Source organism: Crocuta crocuta, unplaced genomic scaffold (assembly GCF_008692635.1).
Source record: "Crocuta crocuta isolate KB4526 unplaced genomic scaffold, BGI_CrCroc_1.0 scaffold303, whole genome shotgun sequence".
NCBI classification, from domain to species: domain Eukaryota; kingdom Metazoa; phylum Chordata; class Mammalia; order Carnivora; family Hyaenidae; genus Crocuta; species Crocuta crocuta.
Window position 1 is genome coordinate 2,790,359 of NW_027528276.1, and position 12,342 is coordinate 2,802,700.

General features: G+C 46.3%; 1 protein-coding gene across 2 annotated transcripts in view; it reads right to left on the minus strand.

Annotated features, from left to right (window-relative positions):
* MTF1 (metal regulatory transcription factor 1) overlaps window positions 1–12,342 on the minus strand; it is a 44,239-nt gene that overhangs the window by 19,643 nt on the left and 12,254 nt on the right. For both annotated transcript variants that reach the window (XM_077753144.1, XM_077753143.1), the window contains exons 3-6: window positions 6,032–6,270; window positions 5,132–5,263; window positions 2,830–2,903; window positions 2,236–2,372 (exon numbers count right to left, since the gene is read on the minus strand). In XM_077753144.1, coding sequence (XP_077609270.1) covers window positions 2,236–2,372; window positions 2,830–2,903; window positions 5,132–5,263; window positions 6,032–6,270 — 582 coding nt within the window. The remainder of the gene's footprint in view (window positions 1–2,235; window positions 2,373–2,829; window positions 2,904–5,131; window positions 5,264–6,031; window positions 6,271–12,342) is intronic.

A 12,342-nucleotide genomic window follows, 5' to 3' on the forward strand; every position in this document is an offset into this window, starting at 1 on the left:
AAAAAAAAAAAAAAAAAAAGAGAAGTGACCAGATTCTACATATATTCTCATGGGAGAGTTGACAGACTTTGCTGGTAGATGTGGGGTATGAGGGGGAAAAAAAAAGAGGTATCAAGAACGACTCCAAGATTTTTCCCCTGTGCCACTAAAAAAACCCAAAAAACCCAGAGGTGCCATTTACTAAGGTAGGGAAGACGGCAGAAGGAGCAGGTTTGGACATGCCAGAGTTGAGAAGATGAATGAAATCTGGGATGAGATCCGGATTGAAGAGGAATGCTGAATATACAGATCTTCCTCAACTAATGGTGCAGCTATGTTCTGATAGTCGAAAATGCATCGAACACCTAACCTCCCAAACATCACAGTTTGGCCTAGCCTACCTGAAATGCGCTCGGAACACTTACATTAGCCTACAGTTGGGCAAAATGACCTAACAGAAAGCAGATTTCATAATAAAGTGCTGACCAGCTCGTGTAATTGATTGAATACTATATCGAAAGGGAAAAAAAACCAGACCGGCTGTATGGGTCTGGAATAGTTGTAAGTCTATCAGTTGTTTGCCCTCGTGATCACAGGGCTGATGGGGGCTTGCGGCTTACTCCCACTGCCCAGCATGACAAGAGAGGATGATATGGCCCACAGTTAAGATTGGGAAAAGACCCAATCAAAATTCAAAGAATGGTTTCTACTGAATGCATATTGCTTTTCTGCATGTAGAGGCAAGTCATCCTAAGTGGGGATGGTCTGTACAAGTCTAGAGCTCAGGAAGAGATCCAGGCTGGAGACCTATATTTAGGACTCAAAGGCAATCTAGATGGCATTAAAAGCCTGAGACGAGAGGAGCCTCCCTCCACTGGGGAGTGAGCTGTGACCTAGAGAAGATGAGACCTGAGCACCGTCCACCGGGATGCCCTAGTACTTAGGCGCTGTCACCAATTCAAGTGTCCTTGGGTTGTCACACAAATGAGAAGACTGATCACAACTTAATGTGTGCAGCTTCACAGACAAAGACTCTCAGATTTTAATATTTTTATCTGGTTTTACAGATGAAGAAACTGAGGCACAAAGATGCCACTTGCCTACGGGTATCCATCTGGATCAACAGTGGAGCCTGGATCTGAATTCAGGCAGCTGAGCTCCAGAGACTGCAGCCTTCACGACTAATGTTATTTTGCCTCTTACAACAGAGGGGTCAAAAACCAGGCTCTGGAATCAGACTGCCTGGCTTATAATTTCAAGTTCATTATTTTATTTCTCCTTGCTTCAAGCTTCCTTATCGGTAATGTGGGGATAATAACAGTATTGAGCTCTTGTGAGATAATCCATATGAAAACACTTAGCACATGGTATTTGGCACATGGTAAACACTCAGTAAATGTTAGTTATTATTACTAATAAAATAAAGGGACAGCGTCCATGTGAAGGGATCCTTTGCTGTTTAAAAATTGGAAACCACAGACTGTCTGTGTATGAGTATGCTGTCTCCCCCCAAATCAAAATTGTATTACCTACTTTAAGTAAAAACCTCATTATTCAAAAGGGGGTCGGTGTACTTCAGTCTCTCTATGAAATAGTAAGATAATAATAACGCTCACTCTCTGGATTTAAAAGACATCTATAAGTGTCCCATAGCACATTAGAAGTAAAAATGGTACGTTTCCCCCAGGATCCCTCTGCAATAGAGCTACAGAAGAGAGGGAAATATGGTGAAGGGGCATGGCAAAGAAGGGACAAACTGTCTAAAACTCTGTGGCTCAGCACCCGCCGCTGGTGGCTTTCAAACCTTCTGGCCCACAGATGATTCAAAAGGGCAAAACACCATCCAGGCTCTGCCTAGTTCTCCAAGGACAGATTCAATAGGTGTGTGAGGCAAAGCGTTAATTTGTGTCTCCAATTTAAGTACAGATGTGTCATTTCCCAGACACGAATGAGAAAAGAACACCCTTTTAGAGCATCTGGCTGACCCTCTGGAAGCCATTCCGAGACCTCTGGTTTCCTCTTGGACCAAAGCTGGTGGGAAGGAGGCAGAGCTGAGTCAAAAGCTGAGGCCCAGGGCGCCTGGTGAAATTCCGGGCTGACAGCACCCCAACACAAAGACACAGATCTTGGCCCTGATTTCTTCCCTCTCACTGACAGATATGTAGAGAAGACATCTTGACCTTTTATTTTGATATACAGACAATCACTGCTGTTCTGTGTTGCCTAGATCGAAACAAGAGACAAAATACTGCGCACCTCTGATCCATTGTGATTTGGAAGTGCATTGTATGAGTGTCCTTTGTTATCGTGACCTTTCATGTGACTTTTGAGACTGTATTGAGTGCTGAATGTTTTCTCACAGCCATTACTGGGGCAGAAAAAGGGTCTTTCACCTGCAAGAATGACAAGTAGTGTTAATATTACCATAAAGTCATTTCACTGGACTGAGACATCTACTTTTCCCTAATAGAGGGAAGTAAATATTGTCCTGAGGGTTCAGGAAACAGTCATGGCAATCTGGACAGATTACATGTTAACCATCTCAACCCTAAAACTTAACGTAGAGCAAAAATGGCCTTCTCTTGGCAAGTTTAAAGAGAAGATTTGTTTTTTTTCCCCCAGATTCTTTTTTTGAGAATCTCTTTACTGGTTTCATTTCTTAAGACTGGATTTCTTCCTGTGTCCAACCTTAGGTTCTTTTACTTCTGAAAGAAACTCAAACATTATACGTGAAGGCTAAGCTGATTAGGCTTGCTCTCTCCACAAAGCTCTACAGGTCTTGACAGAAACACAGATATTTACTGCTCTGATGAAAATTCAAATAAAAAGTAAAAATTAGTTTCCACTCACCAGTATGCGTGCGGACATGGGTTTTAAGGTGGTGGCTTGCTGCAAATGCTTTCCCACAGCCGTCATGATCACACCTAAGTAAGTTGTTTAAGCAAAGAGAAACAGCAGTCATTAGGTAAACAGGCCTTGATCTTCCAACATCTCTTATAAATACAAGCTCAACCTAAAGCAAACGTTCGGAACACTGAGATCTGATAGAGGAAATTGGTTTTAGAGATGGGAATGAAGACAGGTCACTGGAAAAGGTGACAAATCTGAGAACAGAGGGAACCGATGGCCCAGGATAAATATTTCTTCTCCTACAAGTCACCTGTTGAGAGCTCTGAAACTAAAAGCCTTTTGATGAATTGCTTAACAGGATTCTATTGACGATCAGAGCCAATGTGAAAAATCTACTGCCAGCGGAATACTAGGAATAGCAATAGTGGGTACAGAGGCTTTCACAAAGGCATGAAGCCTACAATATAACACCAAAACAAATCAGTCCCAGCTACACTGACTGTATAATATATAAGGTATAATGGCTGTAATGACTTATTTATAATTTTTAGTGTCAAGATCCACTTCCTCCTCTCCTACTTTCTTGATAACCAAAGCTAGAAGTAACCTTCCCCTCCTGAGGACTTCTGAGGGATTCATCTATGTGCTTCTTTTATGGCATCTGTCACATCCATTCTTATTTTATCTCTATGTGTATCCATTTGCTATTTGTTCTCTTAGATTATAAACTCTTTGAGGGCAGGGTCCAAGTAGTTCTGTACATCTGCCGTAGTTCTTGTACATAGCAGGCATTCAATTATAACTATTTTTTTAAGTTTATTTATTTTGAGAGAGAGAGAGAGAGCACGCACAGCAGGGGAAGAGCAGAGAGGGAGGGAGGGTGAGAGAATCCCAAGCAGGCCCCGCCCCATCAGAGTGGAGTCCCATGCGGGGCTCGATCTCGTGAACCGTGAGACTATGACCTGAGCTGAAACTAAGAGTTGGACGCTTAACCAACTGAGCCACCCAGGTGCCCCAATAATAACTATTTATATGAATTAATGAATGCATTTTCTTGTAAGCCAAAGTATTTAATTTCTTTAAAAAGAAAGCTTCTCTGGAGCATTTTAGTTTTTAATTCTATATAGTCATTGTGCCTAAGGTCCCATCTAATATTCAAGAAAAATTAACAGTTTTAACCATCACAAAAATGCGCGTAACTGAATAGAAATCAGAGTCCTACACTATGGGGGAAAAAAGCAATCCAAGCTTCACAGAATCTGGAGGGCAACCAACTAGAATCTAAATATTCTTGCTTTTAGGGGAGCCTATAGGTAGAGCATGTGACTCTTAATCTTGGGGTTATAAGCTCAAGTCCCACGTTGGGCATACAGCTTACTTACAACGAAATAAATAAATATTCTTGCTTTGGGGCGCCTGGGTGGCTCAGTCGATTAAGCATCTGACTCTTAATATCCACTCAGGTGGTGATCTCTCAGTCATGAGATCAAGCCCCGTGTCAGGCTCTGCTCTGAACACACAGCCTGCCTGGGATTCTCTCTCTACCCCTCCCGTTTGCGTGCGTTCTCTCTCTCAAAATAAGTAAATGGTCTTTAAAAGAAATACTCTTGCTTTTATTTATTTACAGAACCATGCTATGTGCTATGAGCGGAGAAGAAAGTAGATGATAGAAGTCCTAACTGCAAGCTTATACATTTACACGTGGATGTGCTAAATACACATATGTGCGCAAATATACAGAGACTGAAATATACAGACAAAAATGGATGCTCCTCTATGTTTGTGTAGATACACACATATTACGAAGCAACGACTAAAGTAACAGAATAAAACACCTGCACCACTAGCCTAAGCATTCTCACCCCCATTGCCACGTCCTCTCCCCACCTCGATTTTTAGGTAGCTCTCCCTTCCCCTATGCTCAAAGTCCTCCGAGCACCTCAGTCTCGTATGCTGCCCATTTACTTGTGGTTCTTTCCCACCAGACTAAGTTCTTAAGAGAGTGTGTCTCAGTATTTCTGTAGCACTGATAAAAGTGCCTCCCCCATAAGGGACTTTCAACAAATGCTTCTTGAAAATAAAGGGAAAGCAGCAAGGCCATTGTGTGAGTCCGGAGTAAGGGTGCTCTCAGAAACCATGGCTGCCCCTCCAGTGTGCAGCTGCTCGGAGCTGTGCCGGGAGAGCCAACACTGCCAAAGAACTAGGGTGGTGAGTTCTCTTTCCGCTTTGAAAAACGTTAGGGAACACTGAGACACCCGGCTGAAACCCGGTCAGTGACCAATAGAACACAGGTAAGACTTACCGAAATGGCTTTTCTCCTGTATGGGTTCGAATGTGCTTCCTCAGATCGCTGAGTGTGGTGAAGTACTTGCTGCAGCCTTCAGATTCACAGTTAAACGTTTTCCCTGTGTGAAGCCTCTGATGTGCTTTCAGCCTGCAAGATACGCCAGAGAAAACTTCCCTTGGTCATTTGCATCATGTGCTACAGAGCCTCCGACCCGTGTCAGCTGAATGTGCTTCCGGACCCAGTGCAGAAGAATTCTGGATCCAAAATGTTTCGCGTGAAGAGAAATTCAGAGAAGTATATATAGGGGTAGGAGGGTGACTCTGCAACAGGACCGCCTGGGACTCAAATCCCGGTCCCACTTCCTATGAGATGGGGGCCTCGAACCAGTTATGAAACCTCTCCGTGCTCCCACTTACTTATCAGCTGCTGTGAGGATTAGCCCTCAGAGCAGTGCTGATCACACAGTGAGTGCTTCATACATGTTAGATGTTAGCTGTCGCTGTCTGTTATTTTAGACACAAAGGTGAGGACTAATGTAAGTCTCCCGACACAAACGGTGTGAAGGAGTACTGGCTAGTGAGTCGTAGAAAAAAAGTTATCGTCAAGGTGAGGCAGGAAAGAAAATGACAGAAGCCTTAGTCCCAAGATCCTGAGCCCGGGGGAGATATCAGGCCAAGTATTAAAACCGCCAGGCCAATATGTCACTGCAGGAAACACAAATCTAAACACAAATGTGCTCTCACGTTTAACCAACCCAATATACGCCCATCTTTAAGTAACAAGCTCCCCGAGTGGAGATTAAACAGTTGAGCAGCCGTGCTCTCTCAAGCCCTGGAAGTGCATGCACATCTGCGCAGGGCAAGGAGAGGGCTCTACCCTCACAAGGTAGAGTCAGAGATTAGAGAGGAGGCTGACCTGTACAGCGTGTTGAACGCCTTCTCACAGCCCTGCACGTCGCACTCAAATGGCTTCTCCTTCGTGTGCACTCGCACGTGGATCCTGAGGCTGTAGGAGGTGAGGAAGGCCTTGCCGCAGCCCTCCTGATTACAGACAAAGGTGTACTCTCCCCGGTGAGTCTTCTGGTGGGTGCGCAGGTTGCCCGCTGTGCTGTAGGTGCGGGGACAGCCCTCGAAGGTGCACTGGTACCGCTTTACCTGGCACACAAAGGACACCTCATCAACAGGGCCCTGCCGTCCCCCAGAGCCTGCCCCCCACAGGAGATGTGGACGACACACAGAGGTCTGTACTGTCAACACAGAAAACAACCTCTAACGACAATGCAGGGAAATCTTCCCGTTGATCAGATCACTTCTGAACAACAAGTCACGGGCACGAGATGAACTTGTAGGTACATGAATAATCTAAATGAATAGGAGAAGGGGGTTTCCAGACTCTAGTACACATCTCGCCTCTAACAGACTCTAGTACACATCTTGCCTCTAAAGGTGGGCCTCTACTGCTACAACTATCTATACTGAAACACCACTTTGGCTCTGTCTTAAGGCCTGATTAAACACATAGCCCTACGGCACCCCACCCCGACTGGAACTGACCAATGTTAAACTGAGTCTGAAATATCCTGATATTGATATACTCAGTTACCAAGCATTATTTCCCTGGCATGATTTCTAGTCTATGAAACAAAAATACTGTACCATGAGTTTCTTGGAGTATCTGCTGGCATGACATTTCTCAAAATGCCAGTCTCTCAGTTTCACTTTCACCACTAAGCTTCTAGAAAGGGTGGCATACATGTGCGCCTCCCTCTCCCTCGAAGCCCACATATTCCTTTTAAAGGCTTGGCAACTTGGCAAGCTGGTTTCACTGCAGAACATTCTCTTGTACTTCCTGGTGGCCAAACCCTTCCATCCTTTTCCATTTTCCTTCATTTGTTCGCAAAACTATCTCATCAATGATGCCCTCCCCTCCTAAAAACTATCCTCCACAACACAGCAATTCCTTGGGGCTCCTTTATCTTCTCGGAGCCACTCCTTTCCTTTCACCTTGATAGGCAGGTTTATTCTGGCACTTATCTCTCATCTCCCAGACCCTCCCGTCCCTGCCCCAGTGCAGGGGAAGCAGCATGAGACGTGGCTGGAGGAGAAGCAATTTCTGGCACTTTTGTACAAGACCTTTGGCAAGTCATTTCGCTACTCTGAGCCTCAGTTCTCCACTTCTCAAATGTGAGGATTAATGCCTGCCTTGCCTGTCTCACAGTGCTTCCGCGAGGAACAAAATGAGACCAAACATTAGTGAAAGATACATTGTAAATGTAAATGATCTGATGCTACACACACCGCGAGGAACAAAATGAGACCAAACATTAGTGAAAGATACATTGTAAATGTAAATGATCTGATGCTACACACACCGCGAGGAACAAAATGAGACCAAACATTAGTGAAAGATACATTGTAAATGTAAATGATCTGATGCTACACACACCGGGGTGCTAGTATTGTCTACTCTTCGGCTTTCGTGGAACATCTTCATCCACTGACTCCGGCCCTTCTCCAGAGCCTCAGCCCACATCTCCAACAACACTGCTAGTATTCACTCCACAGCTGCTGAACTACCAGGTCCCAGGCAATAAGCTAGATGCCACAGGCAAACAAGTGAACAAGACAAAAACTTCTGCTTTGAAGTAGTGTCGATTTTAAGGGGGTAGTCGTGCACAACAATTACGACCCACTGTGCTGAGCCTGACTACAGGTACGTGCCCAGACTGCCTGGGGAATACAACAAGGGGAAACCTAACCCCTCAGGGGAAGACTGGAGAAATAGTCAAGGCTCAGAAGCTGAGGTGCTCTCTCTGAACTGAAGTGTTTGTCATTTGCCTGTTTGTTTTAGGGAGACAATGAAAATGTGTTCCTCAGATAAACCAGGAAGAGAGAAGGGCGTTCCAGAAAGAGGTGACACCTCAACAGATGTGCTGGTACAGTGAACCACAACACACCTGCAGTATGAGGCTGGATGGCGAAAGATCTAGAAAAATAAGGTGAGGCCTCCTTAGTCAAACTGTGGAGTAGAGGAACAGGACAATGGGGACTCACCAACGGGTTGCAACCAAGAGAACAATAAATGAGATCTGGAGTTTAGGAGAGATGCTTCTGGTAGCCTAGGGGAGGATGGACTGGAGGGGTAAGAGAACAGAAGACGGGGTGGAGACTCACACAAGGGGGACAACAGTCCAGGAGGGAGATGAGAAGCACCTGAACAGGCAAGGGAGAGCGGACAGTGTGAGAGCTGAATTTCAGAGAAATTAAAGCAGGAGGAATGACTGGCCGTAGAGGCAAGTGGGGAGCGGAAGGGGTTAGGGAGACAGAGCCTCAGGCAAGACTATGGCCTGGGTGACTAACCAGATGGTCACACCACCAAGTTGGGGCTGGATGGGGGATGGAGAGAGGATGAGTTGGCTGTGAGGTGCTACCAGGGCTTCCAGGTAGAAATGTCTAGTAGACAAACATACAGGCCAGAAACAAAGGAAAGCCTGTGGCAGGAGTCCCCGGTACACGAAGCTGACTTTACCCATATACCAGAGCAGGCTCAGGTTCAAGTGTGGTTCTGCCACTGTGTAACCTTGGGGAAATTACTTAAGTACACTAAGCCTCACTTTCCTTATTTATAATATGGAGAAATAAAACCTATCTTTTTAGGATTGCTGTAAGGATCAGGAATAATTTGGGTAATGCATTTGAACACAGTGCCTGGAAGAGAGCAGGCATACAATAGGAGCTCTTGTAAGAGGACTCAGGCCAGAGCTCAGAAAGTCACCAATGTTTAAGGTGCTCGTAAAAGAAGTGAAGCCACTGACAGGCGAGTAGGGGAAGGGGTTGGGGAAGCAGGAAGATGCAAAAGAGGATGACGGCACAGAAGGCAAGAGAGAAAGGATCTCAAGGGGGCGCCCAGGTGGCTCAGATGGTTGAGTGTCCAACTCTTGAGTTCCACTCAGGTCATGATCACAGGGTCAGGATTAAACCCTGCGTGGGGCTCCGTGCTGAGTGTGGAACCTGCTTGAGATTCTCGCTCTCCCTCTCTCTCTCCCTCTGCTTCTCTGCCCTGCTCATGCTCTCTCTCTCTCTAAAAAATTAAAAAAGAAAACTTAGGGAAAAAAAAAATAAAGAGGAACACCTGGGTGGCTCAGTTGGTTAAGTGTCCGACTTCAGCTCAGGTCACCATATCATCGTTTGTGGGTTCGAGCCCCACGACAGGCTCTGTGCTGACAGCTCAGAGTCTGGAGCCTGCTTCAGAGTCTGTGCTTCCCTCTCTCTCTGCCCCTTCCTCTCTTGCTCGCTCGCTCTCTCTCTCTCAATAAACCTTTAAGAAAAAAAAATTTTTTTAAAGAAGAAAAGAAAAGATAAAGGCTCTCAAGGAAGAAGGATCAAAACCTGAAATGTCTGAGAAAACAAGATAGGTCTGAGGAAACTCCTACATCCAGCAGCTAGGAATCACTAATGACTTAACAAGGCTAAGTTTTAATGAACTGCTGGGGCCCGAAGCCCCGGGTCAAGTGGAGGTAGAGATGAGAGATGGACAGCAGGAGCCAGAGCAGACTTCTGAGTTGAAGGTTTGTTTGTGAAGTAGGGCAGGTCCTGAGCATATTTGGAACGCGAGAGGTCCTGGAAAAAAAGAGGAGCTCAGGGTCTGAGAGGAATATAAAGAACAGAAGGATATTTAAAAGTCTGGTGGAGGGAAAAACCTCAGGTGAGAAGAGGGACAGTTAGTTTCAGAGCGGAGGCACTGAGGTAAGGGCGGGTGTGACTCAAAAGTGGACAAGGTTTCTATAAAGGGCCAAATGGTGAATATTTTAGGCTTTGTGGGCCTTGCGGACTCTACTATGACCCCTCACCTCTGCTGCTGTTATGTGAAAGTAGCCATAGACAACATCTAAATGGACAAGCCAGGCTGTGCTCCACAAAAACGTTTTTTACGGACAGTAGAATCTGAATTTCATATCATTTTCATGTATTATGAAATATTATTCTTTTGACTTAAAAAAATTTCAAAAAATATAAAAACCATTCTACAAAAACAGGCATCTGGATGGGTGTGGCCCATGGGACCACTAGCCAATGGGTGCAAGGGTGGGAGGAGCCCTGACTCTTCCTGTCTCCCTCCTGCTCCCTCTCTCTCTGCCCAACCCCCAACACAGTCTTGCACAAGTCGTTAGCAAGTGCTCTCCCACATATCACTGGTTCCTCACCTTCCCCCTGACATGCAGGAGGCTCTCCGTAAACATCTACAGGACTGGGTTACTGACCCAGGCCTTGTCACGTCTCAGTGCCTCGTAGGTCTGAAGCCACTCGTGGGCAGATTTGTTCTAAAGCAGTGTTCTCCCCATGCCACCTCTATGCTCAGATGCTAAGGTCCCTTTGCCTGATATTCAAGGTCCCCCCCGCAGGGCCCCTTCTGCCTTTGACCACAGTACTCCAGAACCAGTCCAACGGCGGGCTCCGTCTGGGCCTACGGGCCACAGGGCCTCTTCCCCAGTCACCACACAGAACTCCCACTCGCCTGCCTCTCCTCTCTCCTTCGTCTCTGCCGGAAATGTCTGGTTCCTTCTCGGATTTTGAGTCTCTCTTGTCCTTCCAGTCAAGCGTCACTACCTCCAAGGCCTTCCATGATCACCCCACGTGTGAGTGACAGTGCTCTTCTCCGATCCAGTAATATTTAACTATGCCACTCATTTGACACTTAGCCCATGCTGTTAATGATCCTCTCACACACATATCCTGACTTCCCATCAAGACTGAAAACCCTTGGGGCGCCTGGGTGGCTTAGTCGGTTAAGCGTCCGACTTTCGCTTAGGTCATGATCTCGCGGTTGTGGGTTCGAGCCCCGCGTCGGGCTCTGTGCTGACTGCCAGCTCAGAGCCTGGAGCCTCTTTCGGTCTGTGACTCCCTCTCTCTCTGACCCTCCCCTGCTCACGCTGTCTCTTTCTCTCCTAGAAATAAATAAAATTTAAAAAAAAAAAAAAAAAAAGACTGAAAACCCCTTTGGGTCTGCCAGGTGCAGATTTCAAAACAGTCACAGACCCGGAAGTGAGAAGCGAGACTACGGCTGCCGCAATGAAGGAGCAGCATGTCTCAACCAGGGCGCTTCAACAATGGCGAGTGATAAGAGCAGGCTCTCATTCTTAAGATGCGACCGACCGCAGTTGAGAACTTTATAGGTAACCGTGCAATCAATAATTAACCACCCCTCTCCGTCTCCTTGCCCTGCCAACCTCTACTCCCATCCAGGTTTTTTACCTGGCCAACGCAAGCTCCCACTAAAAGTTCCCTCCTCAAGGAACGGTTTTATAGCTTTACGTCTTTAGTTGGTAGGCACGGCAGTAGCTGGAAAACACGAGGCACTAAATAAATATTTGTTCAGTTAAATGAATGAATGGCTACTGTCCCGGTGGACTGTAGGATCCACGAGAGCAGGGCCCATGTCTGTCTCTGGTCACAGTCCCGGTGGCCAGCCTTGTGGAGGAGCAGCACAACATTCACATTTGTCAAAGGAAGGAACGAATGAGTAAACAAACAAGACCAGCAGGACTCAATGCCGAGGAAAGTAGTGACAAGGCTGACAAGTGACAAAGGAAGGATGGTCAACTGGGTCAGCTGTAGCAGAGAGGACTTTTAGTAAAACAGTGCAAACTGCACAGAGCCTGCTTGGGATTCTCTCTCTCACGCTCTCTCTGTCCCTCCCCTGCTCTTGTTCTCTCTGTCACTCTCTCTCTCAAAATAAATAAATAAACTTAAAAAAAAACCCAAAAACGGGGCGCCTGGGTGGCTCAGTCGGTTGAGCGTCCGACTTCGGCTCAGGTCATGATCTCACACTTCGTGGGTTCGAGCCCCACGTCGGGCTCTGTGCTGATGGCTAGCTCAGAGCCTGGAGTCTATTTCCGGTTCCGTGTCTCCCTCTCTCTGACCCTCCCCTGTTCATGCTGTCTCTCTCTCTCTCTCTCAGAAATAAATAAAAAAACATAAACAAACAAACAAAAAACCAAAAACCCAACTTCCTTGGATATGGTCAACTTGCCAGGTCCTAAGTGCCCTGGCAAGATGAGCTTCACCGGAGGAGCAGAAACAGAGCCAGAATGTTACAGTCTTGAGAAGGTGTGGTAGGGCACGCAACTGAAGACCGTGAAAGCAACTACTCTTTCAAGGAACTTGACTGCAGAGAGAGACCAGAGGGAAAGCTGGGAGAGGACGCGGGCTGGAGAAAGCATCTGTGTC